The 25,623-nt window shown below is 44.6% G+C and overlaps 1 protein-coding gene across 1 annotated transcript in view; it reads right to left on the reverse strand.

The window, feature by feature from the left end:
* Positions 1–1,954: 1,954 nt before the first annotated feature.
* CDK5RAP1 (CDK5 regulatory subunit associated protein 1) overlaps positions 1,955–25,623 on the reverse strand; it is a 63,711-nt gene continuing 40,042 nt past the window's right edge. Inside the window, 6 exon segments of the mRNA XM_030211185.1 lie at positions 1,955–2,011; positions 2,109–2,143; positions 2,146–2,242; positions 14,658–14,807; positions 19,506–19,636; positions 23,078–23,133. Coding sequence (XP_030067045.1) covers positions 1,955–2,011; positions 2,109–2,143; positions 2,146–2,242; positions 14,658–14,807; positions 19,506–19,636; positions 23,078–23,133 — 526 coding nt within the window.

The raw sequence follows: 25,623 nt of genomic DNA on the forward strand, positions 1-25,623 counted from the left end.
TTTTACAGGGCCTAAGTGAAGGCCCTGCTAGGCACATGGGGGTCAGTATTCAGCCAGCGGCAGTGAGTGTTTTGCTGACAGCCGCTGGCGCCATCCCATTATCTTATTGGATATTACAGTTAAGTTTTTGCAAGTAGGGTGGCCTCTTGATGGAGAGTGGTACAAGGTACAGTACTAAGAGAAAGTTTTGCCTGCCTGTGCTGCGAGCTAAGCATATGCAAATTTGAAGTACTGGGGCAGTTGAGAGCTCAATACGTACACATTAGCAGATGAATGATACAGAAAGGGGTTCAGCACCTTAATTTGTGTGGTAGAAGTTTGCAGTGAAGTGCACTGGCTATTTCAAAGAAAGCGCAAGGTGAGAAATTTACCATTGCGTCTGAAAGGATGGTTGCCTGTTCTAGTCCCTTTTCCCTATGTGTCCTATCTGTCTGTCCTACCCTTATCCCTTATTTGCCCTGTCTGTCTGTCCTGATTTAGATTGTAAGCTCTTTTTGAGCAGGGACTGTCTTTTCTTCATGTTCAATTGTGAAGCGCTGCGTACGACTGGTAGCGCTATAGAAATGATTTGTAGCAGTAGTAGAAGCCTGCCCTTGCAGATCAGCAACGCGGCCGCTGCAGGCTTCTGTTTCTGTGAGTCTGATCAGACTCACAGAAACAGAAGCCTGCGCAGCCGCGTTGCTGATCTGCAAGGGCAGGCTTCTACATGGAATGCTGCTAGCAGAATAGCAACATTAACATTCCATGTAGAATCATTCCTATGTGTCCTTCTAAACCTTATCCTATTGGTCTTGTCCGTCTGTCCTGATTAGATTGTAAGCTCTTTTTGAGCAGGGACTGTCTTTTCTTTCATGTTCAATTGTGAAGCGCTGCGTAAGACTGGTAGCGCTATAGAAATGATTTATAGTTTATATAGTAGTATCTCCCAGATATTCAGCCATGTCCGAACCTCACACTGAATATCAGGTTTATGCAGCGCCGGCTAAACGCATTGGCCGGTTGAGTTGATATTCACAACTTAATTAGCCATGGGTTGCCGCGTACAGATAGGATTGACTTATGTGGTGTAATTTAATGCAGTTACCCTGGCCACTTAAGTGCTGAACGCCGGCACTTAAGCGGCCAAGTTGCCAACTCTGACCCCGGAACAGCCCCCAAATAACCGGCTTTCACATAGGCACTAACTGTTCATTTTCAGCGGAGATAACCCCTTAAGTACTCTGAAAATGGGTGGAAAGCCCCGAAAAAGCAATTTAAATGGTCAGCGGCTGCTTCTGGCTGGCGAAATTGTTTTGAATAGACCAGATGGTGTCCTGTATCTTATCCAGTTCTCTTTCATTGAAGGATTCTGTTTTTTGTCCTCTGCACATACAAACATATCTTCCTGCTTTTGTAATCAATTTTAAACTGCTGATTTGGGAGTTAAGACTTCTCAGCCTGTGTGTTATAAAATCTTAACTGATACAATACATCAAGAAGCTCATTTTCAAAGTGCACAGACTTACAAAGTTGCATAGGTTACTATGCAACTTTGTAAGTCTTAAGTGCTTTGAAAATGGAGCACCCAAATATCCTTCCGAGGTCCCCTGCACTCTTCCTTTCAGTACATCTGAAAAAAATATTGAATAAAAGAAAAATCTGTAGTACCAGTTTAGTTTCTTCGCCTTCAAAACGCCTGACATAGCTGATATAAAATAATTTCTTTTCAGGATTTCAGAAGTTCAGTTTGTCTGTTCCACGGTTCACTGCTAGCACACTTATGCTGTCATATTCAAGATTAAAACTCTAATCCTAAGCCTCGGACCATGATGCCTGCTGGCTACCAAATCCTTTGTGTACACGCAAATTAACTCCAGACCAGTTCCATCACATTAAAAGGACGTAGAGGAATCGTTTGCGTCTGTCTGTGTGTATGAAACTTTCTTTCATGCTCCGCTATATTCAGAAGTCTCTTTCAGTGAGCAAGGCGAAGGGGAACTCCCTTCAGGGTCTGTGAGCTGGAAGAGGTTATCTAAAAGGGAAAAAAAATAAATCGGCATGAAATGACGGACATCTATAACAACTGAAACGCCTGTGCAGAATTCCAGAAGCAGATCTGAATTATTCACCTCGACCAGCACGTAGTCTCCCGGTTTGGCTCGGAGCCCTGTCGACATTCTTCCTTCAGATCCACGTCAGGGAAGATCACCTTAATATTGCCATCATTCCTCCCACACAAATCTGGCAAGGAACGTTTACTGGGCTGGAAGGAACGAGTGGTGACTAAGAATTCATCTAATGGCTCCTTCTTTATGCAGGACTATGAATGAATTTTAGGTTTGCAAGAGTAAATACTGTGCTGTATTTGGATTAGTTAACTAAGGATTACACATCTAAATAACTCTACATGCATGGGTGTTGCAGGAAGTAGGGGATGAGTGACACGGCTCTAAAAAAGGCGCCTCAGATTATTCTAAAGACGTGAGTACATAAGTGTTGCCATACTGGCACAGACCAAAGGTCCACCAAGCCCAGCATCCTGTTTCCAACAGTGGCCAATCCAGGTCACAAATACCCTGGCAAAATCCCCAAACAGTTCAATACATTTTATGCTGCTTATCCCAGAAATAAGCAGTGGAGTTTCCCCAAGTCATTTTAATAATGGTCTATGGCCTTTTCCTTTAGGAAGCCGTCCAAAGTTTTTTTTTAAACCCCGCTAAGCTAACCGCCTTTACCACATTCTCTGGCAACGAATTCCAGAGTTTAATTACGGTTGAGTGAAAAAAATTTTCTCCGATTCGTTTTAAATTTACTACTTTGTAGCTTCGTCGCATGCCCCTTAGTCCTAGTATTTTTGGAAAGGGTAAACAAACGATTCACGTCTACCCGTTCCACTCCACTCATATTTACAGGTCTCTATCATATCTCCCCCCTCAGCCGTCTTTTCTCCAAGCTGAAGAGCATAAACTTCCCTGTTGTCTGGGGTCTGTGGAGGCGAATCCCTGGCTACTGCCCTCAATAGTAGCCCTGGTCTTTCAGCACAACTGGCAGCAAAGTCCAAAAATAAACTCCTCTTGTGAACCACAGGTTGTTTTTTAATCCAGAGACCTAATCAACTGGTCTCTTTGAATTCAGAACCAAAATACATAGTTCACTTTATAATCCTTATTCAACAGGTTGTCAGTTTTCAGTTTCAGCAATCCACAGTACATAAGGAAAGAAACAAAACTGATTCACAAAAATGTCAGAAAAACAAAGGTTAGCCTGCTCCTGATCCTCACTTTAATCAGAAAAAATGCAGGCTGGGCAGCTCACCTCCCTCTTCACAGATACTTTACTCCTGTGTCCGCCCACGCTGCCCTCTTACACTTGGCAGACTCTGGTCTCCTGGCTCTTTGCTCTCCTTCTAGGACTTCCATCCAATCAAGCTCCCTCTCCACCCTGCTCCCAAAATTCCTCACAGCTGGGTTTCCCTTAGCCTCCCTCTCCCCACAGGTGGGTGGAATCCTATACTGATTCTGTTACCCACGGAAACCAAGTTTTAACATTGCTACTCCCTCTACTGGCCATTCTCGGGTATTGCTTCTTTCCCACCAACCCTTCCCCTCCTTCTCTTAGGTAAACTCCATGTCTGGGTTTTAAGTGGACTGTCTTCCCTTTTTTCTCTATGGCCCTTGTAGGTAGGGTAGTTCTATACCATCTGGGCTGTCTGTCAGCCTAGGTTGATCTTTCTCCTTACAAGAGCCCTAGTCGCTTCAGCCTTGTCTAGAATTCCCTTTCTGGTCATGTCCAGATTTAGAAATAAAAATGGAAGCCCCCCCACCTGTTTAATCTCATTGTGTACAAGCAAAATGCCATGATTAATCTACTATGCCCTTGACCTGGATTGGCCGCTGTCGGGGACAGGATGCTGGGCTCGATGGACCTTTGGTCGTTTTTTGTTTTTTTTTGATACATTTCTACCCCGCGCTTTCCCACTCATGGCAGGCTCAATGCGGCTTACATGGGGCAATGGAGGGTTAAGTGGCTTGCCCAAGAGTCACAAGGAGCTGCCTGTGCCTGAAGTGGGAATCGAACTCAGTTCCCAGGACCAAAGCCACCACCCTAACCACTAGGCCACTCCTCCACTGTTGCTACTATTTGAGATTCTACATGGAATGTTGCTATTCCATGTAGAAGTCGGCCCTTGCAGATCACCAATCGGCAGGCTTCTGCGAGTCTGACGTCCTGCACCGTACGTGCAGGACGTCAGACTCGCAGAAGACAGAAGCTGCGCAGCCTTCTACATGGAATGTTGCTAGTGGAATAGCAACATTCCATGTAGAATCTCCAATAGTAGCAACATTCCATGTAGAATCTCCAATAGTATCTATTTTATTTTGTTACATTTGTACCCTGCGCTTTACCATCAGGCAGCCTCAATGCGGCTTACATGGGGCAATGGAGGGTTAATTAAGTGACTTGCCCAGAGTCACAAGGAGCTGCCTGTGCCTGAAGTGGGAATCGAACTCAGTCCCCAGGACCAAAGTCCACCACCCCTAACCACTAGGCCACTCCTCCACTGTGCTACTATTTGAGATTCTACATGGAATGTTGCATATTCCATGTAGAAGTCGGCCCTTGCAGATCACCAATCGCGCAGGCTTCTGCGAGTCTGACGTCCTGCACGTACGTGCAGGACGTCAGACTCACAGAAACAGAAGCCTGCGCAGCCTTCTACATGGAATGTTGCTAGTGGAATAGCAACATTCCATGTAGAATCTCCATAGTCAGCAACATTCCCATGTAGAATTTCCAATAGTATCTATTTTATTTTTGTTACATTTGTACCCTGCGCTTTCCACTCATGGCAGGCTCAATGCGGCTTACATGGGGCAATGGAGGGTTAAGTGACTTGCCCAGAGTCACAAGGAGCTGCCTGTGCCTGAAGTGGGAATCGAACTCAGTTCCTGAGTTCCCCAGGACCAAAGTCCACCACCCTAACCACTAGGCCACTCCTCCCAGTATAGCATTACTTATGTAATATTCTTTTTTTTTTTTTTCATATAGCAGCAATGTTCTATATGATCCATCCATTCTACCTATGTGAAACAGCTGGAAAAGTGCCAGTGATATAACCCCCCCCCCCCACACACACACACACACATACACATAAAGTTATCACTATTTCTCCTTAAAACTCACCAAAGGGACTTGGTGAACTGATACACATGGGCAGGGCACAGCATCTTTTCAACAAGGTTTTTTTTTGGTTGTTTGTTTAGAGCTGTACCGAATAACATATTTTACTATTCATCTGAATAGGAGTAATTGAAACATATTATTTGGCTGAATACGGATACCGGGCACTGAGCTTTAACAATAACAAATAATAAACGAAGAGCAACATGAAATCAGAGATCAAAATGCTTATTTCAGTAGAATTTAGCACAGAAGAGGCCTGGGTTACTCGTATTCAATTTTAAATCACTATTTAGCCAATATGAATAATATATTGGGAACTATGCAAGGCTATTATTATTATTATTTATGGCATTTGTATCCCACATTATCCCACCTCTTTGCCGGCTCAATGTGGCTTACAATTCGTCGTGGATACTGGAAATAGCAGTGAATTACATTTGGTTTACAGAGGGTTTTGTGTTACATGGTGGTGAAATACATGAAGGTGTTAAAGCAGCCCTAAGTTATCCAGATAACAGCTCCAATACCTGGACAGCAGCCAGAGCTGAATACTTTGGCTCAACACTCATATACCACAGCCGGCATTTAAATGAACCGCTGACTGCGGAGTCTGAATACTGACCCAATGGTTAACTTTGATTATTTAATTTAAAAAAAAAAAAACAGAAAGAGCTGGGAGACTGATAGCAGAAAAACTTGACTTTTCTCAAAAAACAAACAAGAAAAGTGTCCAAGGCTGTTTGACCTGCTTGTTGCTGAGCAGGGTTATGTTAAGTACATAAGTACTGCCATACTGGGACAGACCAAAGGTCCATCAAGCCCAGCATCCTGTTTCCAACGTCCCAAAATGTTTGAAAGAAGGATATCCACGCCTTCACTATGCCTCTGCTGACACACACGTACCTCCCCCCCCCCCCCCCCCAGGGACCTGCATACTGCTGCGATGGACCTGAGTATGACATTTCAGGCTGGCAAAACAAGTTTTTAAAGTTGTTTTTTTCAGGGTGAGAGGTAGTTAGTGTCCACTGGAGGAGTCAGGGGAAGGTCATTCCCAATTACCTCTGGTGGTCATCTGGTCAGTTCGGGCACCTTTTTGAGGCTTGGTCGTAAGAAAAGAATGGACCAAGTAAAGTCGCCCAAGTGCTCCTCAGGGATGCCCCTTCTTTTTCCCCATTATCGCTCGAGGACGCCCATCTGTTAGGCAAGTCCCAGTCCCACCTTCGCTACGCCTCCGACACGCCCCCGGGAACTTTGGTCGTCCCCGCGACGGAAAGCAGTTGGGGACGCCCAAATCGGGAACGGACGCGTGTGGGCGGGAAGATGGCCGCGCGGGCGTCGGCCTCAGCGTCCTACGGGCTGTCGCAAAGCTTCTGGATTTTACTGGAAAATCTTTCCGTGCCTGGGGCCGCCGACCCACAAGTGAGAACAAGCAGCCTGCTTGTCCTCGGAGAAGTATTAGTAGCTGCTTTTATACTGATGCACTGTACTCTTTATGAGGTGCGTGATGTGGAAACTAAAAAGCGTGAAACCATTCTCACGAGGAAATTTTTCGCAACCTTGTACAATCAATGGTGCTAAGCCACGCAGACTATTGTAATGGAATCTATGCGGGATGCAAAGAACAAATCATAAAAGAAACTTCAAACCGCCCAAAACACAGCATCACGGCTTATATATGGAAAAACACGTTTTGACAGCGCCAAACCACTCCGAGAAAAACTGCGCAGGCTTCCAATTAAGGAGCGTATCACATTCAAATCTGTACGACAGTTCACAAAATCATCTACGGCGAGGCACCGGGATACATGACAGACCTCATCGACCTACCACTCAGAAACACCATAAAATCAGCAAGATCATACCTAAACCTCCATTGCCCAAGCAGCAAAGGACTCAAATACAAATCCACCTATGCGTCCAGCTTTTCCTACCTGAGCGCACAATTGTGGAACGCACTACTAAAAGCAGTAAAAACCACACGATTTCCGGGAAAGCACTAAAAACAGAACTGTTCAGAAGGGCATACCCCACCGACCCAACATAAAAAACCTGGACATCTGCGACACAACGTAACCAAAGAACGTAACGGACATACCCTAACCCTTTTCTTTCCCTCTCTAAGTTCTCCCCAATTGTCTTTACCATACATGTATCTCTCTACCATAATATCACCTTGATATTAATCGCAACTTGCATTTGTTCATACCGAAATCGGTTAACGCCGATTACGGTACCATGTAAGCCGCATTGAGCCTGCGAAAGGTGGGATACAAATGCAACAAATAAATTTTGGTACAACGTTCTGATGCATACTCTGGTCTATTTGCAGGCTCTCATTTAGAGGTACAGGACCCTGGGCTTTGCCAAGTAACCAAGCTACCAAATTAATCTGTTTCTCAGCTGAATAGCCTTTGTACACATCCTGAAAACCAGACCATTCTGCAGTGCTCCAATACCAGGAATGTGCAGGTCTGATCATTGTGACTCTGGGACCGGATACTGCTTTCTAATGTACGTCAGTTTAACCTCTGTGCTACCACTGCAGAGTCAAGTCCACGATTTCTTTGTTTCCTCTAGTACAACACTAAAGCATCACCACAGCGTTAGACCCAGGACACAGTTACTTCAGCACGCACCTGCTAAAGAGTTACAGTGCATCAGTATAAAAGCAGCTACTAATACTTTTCAAGCATGAACTAGCAGGGTTTTCTTTTTGGCTTTCACCATGTTGCTCCCCAGCATCAACAAATATCTTTGGCTCTCAGCCTCAGTTTCGCCATTCACTTCATAATAGTGCCTTTTACAGGAACAGGAGGCACCCTTGGCAGGAGCCAAACTGTACTAACAAATACACTCATTGATAAATTCTTTATTACAATTCACTATGTCAGCCAGACCTTTTGTGCCAGGTTTCCTGTCTATGACTCATCAGCAGACACAAAATGTCAGAAAATCACCAGAGATTAGTTTCGTTCATATTCCAGCAGGACTTGGATGCTGTACTACGTTTATATTTTTAAAAAATGCAAGCATTGTTCAGGGGCAAGAAAGTATGGATATACCCCGATATAACCAAACAAACTCAAGAAAGGAGAAAATTGTTCTTATTATTGAGAACAGAGGTTGTATCTTAGGGGCCTCCTTTTACCTCAACTACCCCTGTAAATGCGCTGTAAAATATTTAGGTTTAAAGTATATCTTCCATCAACCAGAACAATTGAAGGCATTTATAAGTGCAAAGAAATTGGCCAGCCGTTAATCCCTTGAAAATAAAGTAAATGTCTGAGTTAGGTTGCATGCTATGCATATTTTGTTATTTAATTACCTGATAATAATGGTTTATACCCTACCCCCTCCTTTTTGTGGTCTAAAGAAGATTTAAGAATTTTCCTCTTTTGTTAAATTTCCTCCTCTTTTAGGAAGAAAATTCATTTTCCTTATTATTTTTTCATATCTGTATTACCTGTTCAAATTTAATGATTTGTTTAATTTGATTAAAACTATAAATAAATAAATAAATAAATAAATAAATAAGAAAATCACCAGAGATGGGGTCGTTACTTAAGTAAAAGCACTGGCTTCAAAAGTACTTTACTTGATTGGAGGAGTGGCCTAGTGGTTAGCGTGGTGGCCTTTGGTCCTGGGGAACTGGGTTCGACTCTCAGTGTAGGCACAGGCAGCTCCTTGTGACTCTGGGCAAGTCACTTAACCCTCCATTGCCCCATGTAAGCCGCATTCAGCCTGCCAAGAGTGGGAAAGCGCAGGGTACAAATGTAACAAAAATAAAATAGATACTATTGGAGATTCTACATGGAATGTTGCTACTAGTGGAGATTCTACATGGAATGTTGCTACTATTGGAGATTCTACATGGAATGTTGCTATTCCACTAGCAACATTCCATGTAGAAGGCTGCACAGGCTTCTGTTTCTGTGAATCTGACGTCCTGCACGTACGTGCAGGACGTCAGACTCACAGAAGCAGAAGCCTGCGCGGCCACATTGGTGATCTGCAAGGGCCAACTTCTACATGGAATGTTGCTAGCAGAATAGCAACATTCCATGTAGAATCTCAAATAGTAGCAACAGTGGAGGAGTGGCCTAGTGGTTAGCGTGGTGGACTTTGGTCCTGGGGAACTGGGTTCGACTCTCAGTGCAGGCACAGGCAGCTCCTTGTGACTCTGGGCAAGTCACTTAACCCTCCATTGCCCCATGTAAGCCGCATTCAGCCTGCCAAGAGTGGGAAAGCGCAGGGTACAAATGTAACAAAAATAAAATAGATACTATTGGAGATTCTACATGGAATGTTGCTACTAGTGGAGATTCTACATGGAATGTTGCTACTATTGGAGATTCTACATGGAATGTTGCTATTCCACTAGCAACATTCCATGTAGAAGGCTGCACAGGCTTCTGTTTCTGTGAATCTGACGTCCTGCACGTACGTGCAGGACGTCAGACTCACAGAAGCAGAAGCCTGCGCGGCCACATTGGTGATCTGCAAGGGCCAACTTCTACATGGAATGTTGCTAGCGGAATAGCAACATTCCATGTAGAATCTCAAATAGTAGCAACAGTGGAGGAGTGGCCTAGTGGTTAGAGTGGTGGACTTTGGTCCTGGGGAACTGAGGAACTGAGTTTGATTCCCACGTCAGGCAGAGGCAGCTCCTTGTGACTCTGGGCAAGTCACTTAACCCTCCACTGCCCCAGGTACAAATAAGTACCTGTATATAATATGTAAGCCGCATCGAGCCTGCCATGAGTGGGAAAGTGCGGGGTACAAATGTAACAAAAATAAAATAGATACTATTGGAGATTCTACATGGAATGTTGCTACTATGGAGATTCTACATGGAATGTTGTTATTCCACTAGCAACATTCCATGTAGAAGGCTGCACAGGCTTCTGTTTCTGTGAATCTGACGTCCTGCACGTACGTGCAGGACGTCAGACTCACAGAAGCAGAAGCCTGTGCGGCCACATTGGTGATCTGCAAGGGCCAACTTCTACATGGAATGTTGCTAGCGGAATAGCAACATTCCATGTAGAATCTCAAATAGTAGCAACAGTGGAGGAGTGGCCTAGTGGTTAGAGTGGTGGACTTTGGTCCTGGGGAACTGAGGAACTGAGTTTGATTCCCACGTCAGGCAGAGGCAGCTCCTTGTGACTCTGGGCAAGTCACTTAACTCTCCACTTCCCCAGGTACAAATAAGTACCTGTATATAATATGTAAGCCGCATCGAGCCTGCCATGAGTGGGAAAGCGCGGGGTACAAATGTAACAAAAATAAAATAGATACTATTGGAGATTCTACATGGAATGTTGCTACTATTGGAGATTCTACATGGAATGTTGCTATTCTAGCAACATTCCATGTAGAAGGCTGCACAGGCTTCTGTTTCTGTGAATCTGACGTCATCACAGAAGCAGAAGCCTGCGCGGCCACATTGGTGATCTGCAAGGGCCAACTTCTACATGGAATGTTGCTAGCGGAATAGCAACATTCCATGTAGAATCTCAAATAGTAGCAACAGTGGAGGAGTGGCCTAGTGGTTAGAGTGGTGGACTTTGGTCCTGGGGAACTGAGGAACTGAGTTCGATTCCCACTTCAGGCACAGGCAGCTCCTTGTGACTCTGGCCAAGTCACTTAACTCTCCATTGCCCCATGTAAGCTGCATTGAGCCTGCCATGAGCGGGAAAGCGCAGGGTACAAATGTAACAAAAATAAAATAGATGCTATTGGAGATTCTACATGGAATGTTGCTACTACTGGAGATTCTACATGGAATGTTGCTATTCCACTAGCAACATTCCATGTAAAAGGCTGCGCAGGCTTCTGTTTCTGTGCGTCTGACATGTCAGACTCACAGAAGCAGAAGCCTGCGCGGCCACATTGGTGATCTGCAAGGGCCGACTTCTACATGGAATGTTGCTAGTGGAATAACAACATTCCATGTAGAATCTCAAATAGTAGCAACAGTGGAGGAGTGGCCTAGTGATTAGGGTGGTGGACTTTGGTCTTGGGGAACTGAGGAACTGAGTTCGATTCCCACTTCAGGCACAGGCAGCTCCTTGTGACTCTGGGCAAGTCACTTAACCCTCCATTGCCCCATGTAAGCTGCATTGAGCCTGCCATGAGTGGGAGAGCGCAGGGTACAAATGTAATTTAAAAAAAAAAGTAGAAAGTCTCATCCAAAAAAATAAAAAAAATACTCAAGTAAAAGTAACAAATCACAGCTTTTAAAACTACTTTTTCTACATTTCTTTTTACTACAAACTAAAAAAGTATTCAGTTCGACCACAGAATCTAGTATGCTTACAAGTTAACTTCCAGAGTCACACAAGGTCCTTCCTAGATTTAAACAACAACAAAACCAACACCCTAAAACATTGCAGTGGGCAGAAAAACATTAATTCACCTACTGGAAAACAAAAACAGTCCTACACAGACGCTTGATGCTAACAGAATACCCGGCCCTTTCTCATACACGAACAGAGGTAACCCCTCATGAAGTACAGAATAAGTAACCACAAACTAAAAATAGAAATAGGCAGACAAAAATTAAACTAACCCCCCCCCCCCCCCCCCCCCCCCCCCAAGAAGACTCACTCTGTATACAGTGCAAAACCAAAGAAACAGAAATGGTGACCGATGTAAATTTCAAAAAAAAAAAAAAAAAACTTACATATTCCAATTGCTTCAGAGCCACCAATATTGAGCAAACCCTTTGACTGTGTCCAGGGGGGGAGGCTCATTTCTATTGGGTTTAGCAACCCCAATCATTTTGAAAAGTTGACTCCTATGTCCCCACCTGTCCAGTCTTGCCCAATTTCTCTCACTCTCCCCAGCCCATAGCCTCTGTCTCTCCCCCCCCCCCCACCCCCGTTATCCATCTGAGTAGTTCCTCTTAAAAAATTAGCTTCGTGTGTCAGTGCACACTGACAGAACTGTGGGCTGCTCAAAATAGGCCCCTTAAAAGGTGTGTTTCTATGGTAAGAAGTGACCGTGCAACTCACGATCCAGAAACAGCCAACAGCAAATAAAAGAAAACACTAGGGATTAAGTGGAAACAACCTCCCAAAAATCCCCAAAGCCACAGTGGGCAGACACTGGCCAGTTTAACCAATCTCTGCTTTGAAAAGCGGAAGATTTGAGCCTCACCTAGCATTTAACTCTCTCTTTTTTTTAAATTGTGACTGTTGGGGTATCCACCAAGATCCCATTTCAGGGCTTGTTTCTTATTTGAATTTCCTGCACAAAAGCAAATGTAGACATCACAAGTTTGACAATATGTGCCAAGTATGAGCACAAGAGAGCCCAAATACTCCTCCTGCCCTCCCCCCCCCCCCCCCCCCCCCCCCCCCATCTGGCATTCCTGCCATTCCCTCCCTTTCCCTAGGTATCCTGCCATGGCCAGCTCTGCCCCTAGACCCCCCACCAATTGGAAACTCCCACTCACTCACTCCCTCTGTTGTAAAGAGGAAACCCTCCCTCTCGGACCCACTGTAGGCCCCTCCCCAGGCCTATCTTACAGTCCTGGTGGTCCAGTGGTGAGTTGAAACTTAGAGCAGCCATTTTCAGTATGGAGACCGCACGGGCAGGAGCGTAGGAGGGTCGGCTTCTGCTGCAGTTCACCACTGGACCCACCAGCGCTGTAAGGTAGGCTCAGGGAAGGGAGTTTCTAGCAGTGGCGTAGCCAAGGGTGGGCTGGGTGCAGGACGTCAGCAATGCATGCAACAAGAGCAGGAACAGGACGGAGAGGACGTCGGCTGGCGGGGAGTGGGGTCCCCCGCCTGCAAAAGTGAAGGTAGGCGGCGGCGGGGGAGGGTTCGCGGCGGGAGGGGGGGTCGGAAAAGACGTGGGGGGGGGGGCGGCAATGGCGGCGGGGGGGGGCGGCGCCGGTGGAGGGGCTAAAATGTGCCCCCTCCCCTCGGGCTTTGGACTCCCCTCCCACGGAAGTCTGGCTACGCCCCTGGGTACTACCCATCTCTGGAATCCACAATCCTGTTAAGGAACAGGGTATGCAATCTTGGACATCCATGTTTAATGTACTGTTAATGATTAGCAATGGCATGCCATTATGAGATGATTTGTTTCCTCGCCGAGGCTCTTTGCTAATCAAAAATAATTTACTTTTGCACGGTTAGATCTTTTCCAAAACGGAGGATCTGCTTTGACAAATACTGGCTCTGATTTCTGGCAAGTGGGAACCTTTGAGGACCAGTATGGATTTTGTCCTGAAGAGATTCTGTCTTTCCATTGCTAGCAATCTGCTCATGCAGGAACTCCATCTGTCCCTTACCGGTACTCCGCCAGGACAAAGGATCACATTGAGGGGCATAATCGAACAGCGCCGGCAAAATAGTTGGCCGGCCATCTTCGGAGCAGGCGGAGTCGGCCATCTTTTTCTTTGCTAATACGGTTAGGCCCGGCCAAATGTCAGATTTCGCCGGGTTTGAGATGGCCGGCATCTGATTTCGGCCATAATGGAAAATAACGCCGGTGATCTCAAACCTGGCAAAATCCAAGGCATTTGGTCGTGGAAGGAGCCAGCCTTTGTAGTGCTCTGGTCCCCCTCACATGCCAGGACACCAACCGGGCACCCTAGGGGGTACTTTTAAAAATTAAAGCATAATGTAAGCCACATTGAGCCTGCAAACTGGTGGGAAAATGTGGGATACAAATGCTACAAATAATAATAATAATAATAATAAACAAAAAAACATTAAAATAGCTCCCAGGTGCATAGCTCCCGTACCTTGTGTGCTGAGCCCCACAAATCCCCCCCAAAACCCACTCCCCACAACTCTACAACATTACCATAGCCCTTATGGGTGAAGGGGGGCACCCACATGTGGGTACAGTGGGTTTTGGGTGGGTTTTGGAGGGCTCCCATTTACCACCACAAGTGTAACAGGTAGGGGGGGACGGACCTGGGTCCACCTGTTTGAAGTGCACTGCACCCACTAAAAACTGCTCCAGGGACCTGCATACTGCTGTCATGGAGCTGGGTATGACATTTGAGGCTGGCATACAGGCTGGCAAAAAAATGTTTTTAATTTTTTTTTTTTTTTTGGGTGGGAGGGGGTTGGTGACCACTGGGGGAGTAAGGGGAGGTCATCCCCGATTCCCTCCAGTGGTCTTTTGGTCAGTTGGGGCACCTTTTTGAAGCTTAATCGTGAGAAAAAAGGGACCAAGTACAGCCGGCGAAATGCTTGTCAAGCCTGACTTTATTTTTTCCATTATTAGGCGAAAACGCCCATCTCGTGAGCACGTACCAGTCCCGCCTTCACTACCCTACCGACACACCCCCTTGATGTTTCGCCGGCTCCGTGACGGAAAGCAGTTGAACCCAGCCCAGGAGATCGCCGGCCATCGCCCGATTTGTGTCGGAAGATGGCCGGGGCTCTCTTTCGAAAATGAGCTGGATTATGATCCTGCCCTTAGAAGTAAGGATTTTTTTTTCCCCAATTTCATGTTATAACTAAACTCACTCCTTCCACAAGAACAAGCTGAGTGCTTCCGACGGCCATTTTGTTCAACCTGGTGGCCTCTGTTCGGAAGACAGCGATAAGTTCCAGCAGTCGCCTGTGTTTCTCTTCCGCCGGGACATCATCTTGCAGTCTGTGATAAGCTTGTGTTTTCTAAAACACAGAAATGAAAAATATATAGATTTTTTTTTTTAAGAAACAGTGTCAGAATTTTGGGAAAAAACAAAAGTAAATACTGATCACCTTTCACTAGAAAACTCCACTGAATTTAAGGCTTCTATCCTTAGGTGTTTATACATTGTAAATTTAGGTATTTATTTCCTGGCTGATTAATGGTTCTTCGAAGGTTATCAATAGAAATCAAACAAAATAAAACATGGAAAAGAAAATAAGATGATACCTTTTTTATTGGACATAACTTAATACATTTCTTGATTAGCTTTCGAAGGTTGCCCTTCTTCGTCAGATCGGAAATAAGCAAATGTGGTAGCAGATAGTATATATAAGAGAAACATCAAAGCATTACTTTGACAGTCTGACAGAGTGGGAGGGTGGGGGTGGGTAGGAGGTATGCATGGGGACATCAAAGCATTTCATTGATAGTCTAACAGGATGGGTGTGGGTTGGTGAGAGGATGGTGATAAACAGAGAAATACAACTTTATGGTTTATAATGAGTTAGGAAGAAGGGCAACCTTCGAAAGCTAATCAAGAAATGTATTAAGTTATGTCCAATAAAAAAGGTATCATCTTATTTTCTTTTCCATGTTTTATTTTGTTTGATTTCTATAGATTCTACATGGAATGTTGCTATTCCACTAGCAACATTCCATGTAGAAGTCGGCCCTTGCAGATCACCAATGTGGCCGCGCAGGCTTCTGCTTCTGTGAGTCTGACGTCCTGCACGTACGTGCAGGACGTCAGACTCACAGAAACAGAAGCCTGCGCAGCCTTCTACATGGAATGTTGCTAGTGGAATAGCAACATTCCATGTAGAATCTCCAATAGTAGCAACATTCCATGTAGAATCTCCAATAGTAGCAACATTCCATGTAGAATCTCCAATAGTATCTATTTTACTGTCATAGTAATGCTTGAATGTTTTCACTTATATACACTGTCAGCTAGCACATTTGCTTATTTCCGATCTGAGGAAGAAGGGCAACCTTCGAAAGCTAATCAAGAAATGTATTAAGTTATGTCCAATAAAAAAGGTATCATCTTATTTTCTTTTCCATGTTTTATTTTGTTTGATTTCTATTGATAACCTTAAGAGTGGACTAACACGGCTACCACACTCCTGGTTCTTCGAAGAAACCAAAAACAGCATGTACTAATCCTGGGTACCTTTTCCAGTGGAAATGTATATTTGCGTCACTTAGGAGTGTTTAGCGCAGAAAAGGCACCAGGCAGTAGAGGGCTGACAGTAGCAAGGGAAGTGATGTGTTGTTGTTTTTTTTTTTCTGGTCTTTATCAAACAAACATCTATTTGGAAAAATTTGGTCTTGCCTGCTTATTTCATTGCTTTGAGTCCAAGCAGCCCAGCCCAGAACACATGGGTTATGCCAGACGCCAAAAGGTGGAAACGGACTTCAAAAGAGCTGCGAGATCTGTCCAATACGAAGCAGGGTGAAGGCACATCTCACTATTGTTCCTGTAACAAAGTAACTGCTGACTAACCAAACCTCTTTCCAAAAGATAAGTCACCAAAAGGAAGGAATCTAGGGTTCTTCTCCACAAATAATTCCACTTGAGAAGCCCTTCAGAGATTCTAGCGCCCTCTCAGAGGTCACACTGAGAAAAAAACTGAGAGAAACATTATTGACTTCAGGCCACAAGGAAGTTAACAGGACTTGTCTGGTTGGACTCAGCAGTGGCGTAGCTGTGTGGGGCCTGAGGGAGCCTGGGCCCCCGTAGATTTGGCCCTGGCCCCCTGCTGACGATCCCCTTGAACCCCCCTCCCGCCACCAACTCTCCCCTACCGCATCAGATACCTTTTTTGCGGGCGGGGGTCCCCAAACCCCGCCAGCCGAAGAGAGTCTTCGTAAGCGCCGGAGTAGCGCCTTCATTCAACGAAGTTCCTGGTGCGATCAGCTGTTTCGACGCCTTACGTCCTGCACGGGGCTACATGCACGGTGCAGGACGTAAGGCGTCGAAACAGCTGATCGCAGGAACTTCGTTGAACGAAGACGCTACTCTGGTGCTGAAGAAGTCTCTCTTCGGCTGCCGGGGTTCGGGGACCCCCGCCAGCAAAAAGATATCCGATGCGGCGGTGGGGCGGGCGGTGACGGCGGGGGAGAGTTGGTGGCGGGAGGGGGATTCAAGGGGATCGTCGGCAGGGGGGTCCAATGTGGTGGTGGCGGTGGCACGCGGGCGGGGAGGCGGTGGCGGCTAAACAGTGCCCCCCCACCTCGGGCTCTGGACTCCCCTCCTGGCGAGGTCTGGCTATGCCCCTGGGACTCAGGAAAGAAAATTAGCAGGTAAGACCAAGTATTTCTTTCTAAGCAGTTCCTTGTGGCAAGTATCAGACTGCCCGGAGAAATGTTGTGCCAGCTTCCATATCGTGAGCATCTCTTGACCATCTCTAATGGGGCCTCCATATGACTGGGCCGCTCTGATGGCTGGACTGGTCTGGTGGGATGAAAAAGGAATAACTATTTTGCATCTGGTATCTTGTACTGATGTTTATCTTACTTTGAAAGACATTTTGAAGCCATAAAATATTGATAAAATTGATTAAAACCTAAAAAAAAAATCAGAAGACCTAATTACATTTAATCCACAAGTTAAAACCATATCTGTAGTACATGAATCTGGTTACTGTTATTCCTGACAAAATGCCCAGCAGGTTGCAAACTTTTCAGAGCACATTGGACCTACAAAGTGACTTACAAAGGTCAAAACGGCAAACTACATTACAGCACTAATGTATTGTGGAGGGTACAAAAATGATACGAAAGCAGGTGTGATAATTTTAAAAAAGGTTGCAAAAAGCGGATGAAGGAAACCGACGGAAAAAAAAAAAAATTAGCAATCCACTGTGTGCCTATAATCTCAAAACTAAATGTTGAGAAGAGAGAAGGATGTGTATGATGCTACTGATACACCAATACTGGAGATGCACTTGGTCCCCGGAGAAGACAGGTATGAAAACCACTAGCCTCTCTCCAGGTCCAGAAGGTACCATAATGGGAAGGGAAAGGGAAATGGGACGTGATATACCGCCTTTCTGAGGTTTTTGCAACCACATTCAAAGCGGTTTACATATATTCAGGTACCAGGGGCAATGGAGGGTTAAGTGACTTGCCCAGAGTCACAAGGAGCTGCAGTGGGAATCGAACGCAGTTCCCCAGGATCAAAGTCTACTGCACTAACCACTAGGCTACTCCTCCACTAGCAACATTCCATGTAGAATCTCCAATAGTAGCAACAGAATCTCAACATTCCAAGTAGAATCTTCAAACAGTAGCAACATTCCAGAATCTCAAATAGTTGCAACAGCAACATTCCATGTAGAATCTCAAATAGGGAAATGGGACTTGATATACCGCCTTTCTGAGGTTTTTGCAACTATATTCAAAGCGGTTTACATATATTCAGGTACTTATTTTATACCAGGGGCAATGGAGGGTTAAGTGACTTGCCCAGAGTCACAAGGAGCTGCAGTGGGAATTGAACTCAGTTCCCCAGGATCAAAGTCCACTGCACTAACCACTAGGCTACTCCTCCACTCCATAATCAACGCTTTCGTGCAAAAATTATTTGTTACATTTGTATCCCACATTTTCCCCACCTTTTTGCAGGCTCAATGTGGCTTACATAGTACCGAAAAGGCGATCGCCAATTACGGTATGAACAAATACAAAGTGATGTTGTGGTCTAGGAGTGGCCTAGTGGTTAGGGTGGTGGACTTTGGTCTTGGGGAACTGAGGAACTGAGTTCGATTCCCAATTCAGGCACAGGCAGATCCTTGTGACTCTGGCAAGTCACTTAACCTTCCATTGCCCCATGTAAGCCGCATTGAGCCTGCCATGAGTGGGAAAGCGCAGGGTACAAATGTAACAAAAATAAAATAGATTCTATTGGAGATTCTACATGGAACGTTGCTACTATTGGAGATTCTACATGGAATGTTGCTACTATTGGAGATTCTACATGGAATGTTGCTATTCCACTAGCAACATTCCATGTAGAAGGCTGCACAGGCTTCTGTTTCTGTGAGTCTGACGTCCTGCACGTACATGCAGGACGTCAGACTCACAGAAGCAGAAGCCTGCGCGGCCACATTGGTGATCTGCAAGGGCCGACTTCTACATAAAATGTTGCTAGTGGAATAGCAACATTCCATGTAGAATCTCAAATAGTAGCAACAGTGGAGGAGTGGCCTAGTGGTTAGGGTGGTGGACTTTGGTCCTGGGGAACTGAGGAACTGAGTTCGATTCCCGGCACAGGCAGCTCCTTGTGACTCTGGGCAAGTTACTTAACTCTCCATTGCCCCATGTAAGCCGCATTGAGCCTGCCATGAGTGGGAAAGCGCAGGGTACAAATGTAACAAAAAAAAAAAAAAAAGTTAATGTGTAACAAACACCTTGGGGAATCGTAGGGAGGAAGAGTTAAGTTACGTCCAGTACAAGCTTTGGCTTCATTGTGTTGGAGGGTTCAGGCATTTAAGTTGGACCGGTAGGGTATGCCTTTTTGAACAGGTTAGTTTTTAGTGATTTCCGGAAGTTTAGGTGGTCATACATTGTTTTCACGGCGTGTGGTAATACGTAGAACAAAATTAAGAAGAACTAATACAGACACTGAAGGATAAGGAATGATTTGCCACTTTTCATTCTAATCCAGGACTCACCTTCCTCATACTGTAGGCGAATATGTAGGCCATAGTAAAGGGAACTTCCCGGATCAACGACGCGGTCTGTTGGTGGTCTTCCTCCGTCTCGCCACAGAACCCAGCAATGAAATCGCTACCGATGCTGACTCCTGTCACATAACCACACAACTGTTACGGTGCAACCACCCAGCTGCAAAAACTAGGGAACGATGGTAGTGGATGGATAAAAAGGGTTACGCTGTGCTACTTTGCGTATTAGAGCAAAAGAATCTGAATTTCTTTAACGTAAAGGGCTCGAGATGTGGTAATTATTGCAAACTTCGTTACACTGCAGCAGAGGAGGATAACCTTGACCCACCCACCCCTACATATAGTGTCACTGAATTTATCTCCCTCTATAGGGCCTTTTCACTAAGCGTCTATGCGCGCCCAACGTGCGCCAAAATGGAGTTAACGCATGGCTCTTGCAGTAATTTCATTTTTGGCAAGCGTGCGATACGCACGTCATGAAAAATATTTTTTTTATTTTCGGGCGCACGTAACGGATGCAAGCCAACTGGCATTTGATGCGGGTAGATATTACCGCCCGGATTCTTTACCGCTAGGTCAATGGCCGGCAGTAAGGTCTCAGACCCAAAATGGACACACAGCAATTTTGATTTTGACACACGTCCATTTTCGTCAAGAAAAGAAAAAAAAAAGGTCTTTTTTACAGGCACGCGCCCAAAACCCGCGCCTACACAACCGCAAGCCATTTTTCACAACACCTTTATTTATTGATTTATTTATTGTATTTGTATCCCACATTTTCCCACCTTTTTGCAGGCTCAATGTGGCTTACAGAGTATGGAAATGAAAACGTCGTTACATGATTTGAAAAAAAAAAAAAAGAAAAAAAAAACAGTCAATCATAAGCTGAGGTGAAAGAGGAATTCAGATGGAAAGGAGTTAGTAAAAGAACCCCTATATCAGCTCAAAGCATGCTCGTATTTTATCACCACTTTGGCTGTTACCAGACAATACGCTTTCCGCAATAATCCTTCGGTATTTTATGATTTCTAGCAGAAAATTCTACTATAGCATACAACATTGTTAAAATAATCTACCGGCATACACAACGGATTTTACCGCCTCATGCTAACTGATTCTTAATTGTAGTCTTACCTAAGCCTGGCAGAAATCCTTCCCTGTTAGATTCATATAGGCCAATATCTTTAATTTTGAGCAAAAATTAATGGCCAAGATCTTGGCATGCAGATTAGGCCGGGTAACAAAGAAGCCAATCAGGTTGGGTTTTTTTCACAGGGCACACAAGCGTTAGGAATGTTCGGAGGATGGTAGCTGCCATGGGACATTGTGCAACTTATAATTTTCCAGCCTTATTTGTGAGTTTAGATGCCCTAAAAAGCTTTTGAGTATGTAGACTGGGATTTCCTTTTTCAAATATTGAGGAAATATAGTTTGGGGGAATTATTATTTGGATATGATAAAGATGCTATATACAAACCCTATGTCAGCTGTGCTAGGAAATGGACAAATTTCAGATTTCTTCTACCTTGGCTGGGGAATGAGGCAGGGTTGCCCATTATCCTCCCCCCCCCCCTCCCCCCGCTATTTATTCTCTCTTTGGAACCTCTACTCTCCACTTTACACATCGCGGAGTCAGTTCATGGTCTCCGTATAAGGAGAGAGGAGGTAAGGTGTATGCTATTTGCTGATGATTTGTTTATTAACTAGTAAAAAAGGCCCGTTTCTGACACAAATGAAACGGGCGCTAGCAAGGTTTTCCTCGGAGTGTGTATGTTTGAGAGAGTGTGTGAGATAGAGATAGAGAGTGAATGTGAGAGTGTGTGTGTGTGACAGAAGAGAGTGAGACAGGGTGCGAGTGTGTCTGTGAGACAGTGCGTGTGTGTGTGAGAATGAGAGTGTGTGCCAGGGCCCCCCCCCCCCAGTCCCAGGGTCGTCCCCTCCCTCCCTCCCAGTTCCAGGGTCCCCCCTCCCTCCGAGGTTCAGGGTCCCTCCCTCTGAGTGTTCTTCCTACTGCGCTACGGGTGCCTGATGAGCCAGTGGCGGATGCGGCTCCTGATCGCCGTGGCCTGGCTGCTGCCGCCCGCCCTGCTCTTTCCCATCGCCATCCCCAGCGGCGCCGTGATCCGTGTCTACTTCTCCCTACTCGCTGCTGACGGCGCTCATCTTCTTCCTTTGCCCATCCATCGTCACCAATGGGCGCCTTTTTTCGCGGTGACGTCAGCCTGTGCTACGGAGCCTAGCAGACCAACTCCGAAGAAGTCACGAACACAGGCAGCAAGACCAATAGAACGTTGGAGGTGAGAATTATTATACAGGATTTTAACCCACCCCAAGGATTCCTTGACAAATGCATTGGCCTTGATACAACAACATGGTCTTGTGTCTGGTTTTTGTTTAAACTTAATCGGAGGCTATGCCTTTAGGAGAGTATAAATATGAAGACTGGAATGAGAAGTTTCCCCTTAAGAAAGTGTATTGTAAATTGAAATACTTAGGTATTCATCTAACGTCCTCTGTAGCAGGGGTGTATTTTGAAAATTTCACTGTATTGCTGAAAATGTCATAAGATCTGTTGCGTTTGTGGTCATCCTTAACTCTAAACCTGAGGGGTTGTACAGCACTTTATTCCCCAAATGGTTATATGTACTCCAGGCTTTTCCCCATGTATTTGACTAATAAGGATCTTAATTATTTGGCAGAGCAAGAAACCTCGAGCTGCTTTGCCGCAGCTCTCCCTGCCTTTGGGATGTGGTGACCTGGTTCTTCCAGAACTTAGGAAACACAGTGTGGCATGTTTAAAGAGAATAAAGGGGACTCAATATTATACTCCAATGCATGTTGACAACATTTACTGGCACCTGTGCATTTAAGGGGTCCTTTCACAAAGACACACTAGCATTTTTAGCACACGCTAAACGTTAGAGACGTCCATATATTTCTATGAATGTCTCTAGTACTTAAGTATTGCCACACTGGGACAGACCAAAGGTCCATCAAGCCCAGCATCCTGTTTCCAACAGTGGCCAATCCAGGTTACAAGTACCTGGCAAGATCCCAAAAAAGCTCAATACATTTTATGCTGCTTATCCCAGAAATAAGCAGTGGATTTTCCCTAAGTCAATTTAATAATGGTCTATGGACTTTTCCTTTAGGAAGCCGTCCAGACCTTTTTTAAACCCTGCTGAGCTAACCACCTTTACCACATTCTCTGGCAATGAACTCCAAAATTAAATTACACGTTGAGTCATTTATTATGTAAAGAGACTACTGCCTAACAGGACTCATCTCTATGTAGGAATTCACTGAACAGGTGTTATAACAGTGAACCATATAATGCCGTATACAAAAAAACAAAAACGAAGAGACAAGAAAAGGTCAGGAACTACACTTTCAATTAAAGAACATAATATTACATCTGAGAAAGTAAGAAAGCACAACAGAAATCTCAATAACTCAAGTGACAAAGCAATGCAGCGGAAATAACAGACGTACCCTATCTGTGAACTGCAAATAATGGTGTGCAGTGTAATAAATGGCTTATTGAAAGGAATAGATGTTACCTGGAATGGACTCCCGAATATGGTGAGCCAACTCTATATAAGCCTCTCTGGTGTATCTAAAATGAAAAACAAACAATGATGGAATCAATAGGGACATATTTATAACTAAGTACATAAACAGGAAGGTTATCAATTAAGGGCCGATATTCAGGCGCTGGCAGTCAGCGATTTTTAAAGCGCTGGTCTTAATCTGGGCACCAGAATTGGATATCAAGGTCTTGCCTTTCCACTGGCCGTTATGCAGTAATCTGGGCGAGTGAGGACAGCTCTTCCTGCCGCTGTATCTACCTGGAGAGTAATCCAGACACAGCACTGAATAACTCCACCCCAGACAGCCCCCAGCACTAATTGGAGAGTTATTTATCTAGATTGTAAGCTCTCTGAGCAGGGACTGTCTTTTTGTGTATGGTGTACAGCGCTGCGTATGCCTTGTAGCGCTATAGAAGTGATAAGTAGTAATGTAGAAGCCTGCCCTTGCAGATCAGCAACACGACCGCGCAGGCTTCTGTTTCTGTACAGGACGTCAGACTCACAGAAACAGAAGCCTGCGTGGCCGCATTGGTGATCAGCAAGGGCAGGCTTCTACATGGAATGTTGCTAATGGAGGAGTAGCCTAGTGGTTAGTGCAGTGGAACATGGGATGTTGTTACTATTTGAGATTCTGGAATGTTGCTATTACTTGAGATTCTACATGGAATGTTGCTACTATTGGAGATTCTACATGGAATGTTGCTATTCTACTAGCAACATTCCATTTTTAGATTGTAAGCTCTGAGTAGGGACTGTCTTTTTGTGTATGGTGTACAGCGCTGCTTATGCCTTGTAGCGCTATAGAAATGATAAATAGTAGTAGTAGTAGTAGTATTTGCTGCTGAATTTATTTATTTGTTGCATTTGTATCCCATATCTTCCCACCTCTTTGCAGGCTCAATGTGGCTTACATTATGCCGCAATGGCGATCGCCATTATCGGAATGAGAAATACAGAATATTATTACATTTAAGGTACAGAAAACGTAGTAGAAATTAGAAGCGAGTAGATATACAATTCATTTCAGATATTTGAGAACAAAGATAAAGTATAACATTCAATAATATCAATGAGATTAAAGTAAACAAATAGAAAAAGTTCTATGTTAGCTTGCTCTGGTAAAGTTGTGATGATAGTTCATTGAGACGTGTCCAAATGATAAGTCTCTTTGAACAGGTTAGTCTTTAATAGTTTCCGGAAGGCTACCAAATCGTGCGTTGTTTTTATGGAACTTGGTAATGCATTCCAAAGTTGCGAGCAGATATAGGAGAAGCTAGATGCATAAATTGATTTATATTCGAGGCCTTTGCAGTTGGGGTAACGGAGATTCAAGATTCAACTACGTCTGCTGCATGGACACCTGAATGCGGAGTACCGCAAGGATCCCCCCTCTCACCAACTATTTTCAACCTAATGATGATCCCCTTGGCAAAACCTCTATCAAACCATAACCCATACATATATGCCGATGATGTAACGATATATATTCCTTTCAAACAAGACATTAAAGAAATCTCCAACGAAATCAACCAAAGTCCACACATCATGAACACCTGGGCAGATGCATTTCGATTGAAACTGAACGCAGAAAAAACTCAATGCCTCATACTTACCTCCCAATACAACACGAAGAAATTTATCGCTATTAACACACCTAAACTAAATCTGCCGATCTCAGAAACTTTAAAAATCCTTGGAGTCACGATTGACTGCCACCTAACACTTGAGACTCACGCGAACAACACAACCAAAAAGATGTTCTACTCCCTGTGGAAACTGAAACGAATAAGACCATTCTTTCCAAGATCTGTCTTCCGCAGCCTAGTGCAATCACTCGTACTCAGCCATCTGGACTACTGCAATTCACTATACGCAGGCTGCAAAGAGCAAATACTGAGGAAACGTCAAACAGCCCAGAACACAGCAGCCAGACTCATCTTCGGAAAACCAAAATACAAAAGTGCAAAACCCTTACATGAGAAACGACACTGGCTCCCACTCAAGGAACGTATCACTTTTAAAGTATGCACCCTAGTTCATAAAATCATTCACGGGGAAGCCCCTGCATACATGTCTGACTTAATAGACCTGCCACCCAGAAACGCTAAAAGATCATCCAGAACGTTCCTCAATCTCCACTTCCCTAAGTGCAAAGGCATAAAATACAAAGTACTGCACACTTCAACCTTCTCTTATATGAGCACGCAACTCTGGAATACACTACCACGCAACCTAAAAACGATCTACGAATTAACCGACTTCCGCAAACTATTGAAGACTCATCTCTTTGATAAAACATATCACAAGGATCAAAACACATGAATTCCATACACACTAATAGAAATGCATCAATACACTCTCTTCTGAATTCTCTTCCCCCATATTTTCACCACACTTAAAACTCTACCCACAGATAAAATTGTTATACCCGAATGTTCTCTCGCTATTGTTCTATCTCCCTATCATTTTCCCATTGTTACATTCCACTGCTCTATTCCCCTAATGATATTTTGACC

The sequence above is a fragment of the Microcaecilia unicolor genome, chromosome 8 (assembly GCF_901765095.1).
Source record: "Microcaecilia unicolor chromosome 8, aMicUni1.1, whole genome shotgun sequence".
In the NCBI taxonomy this organism is placed as follows: Eukaryota; Metazoa; Chordata; class Amphibia; order Gymnophiona; family Siphonopidae; genus Microcaecilia; species Microcaecilia unicolor.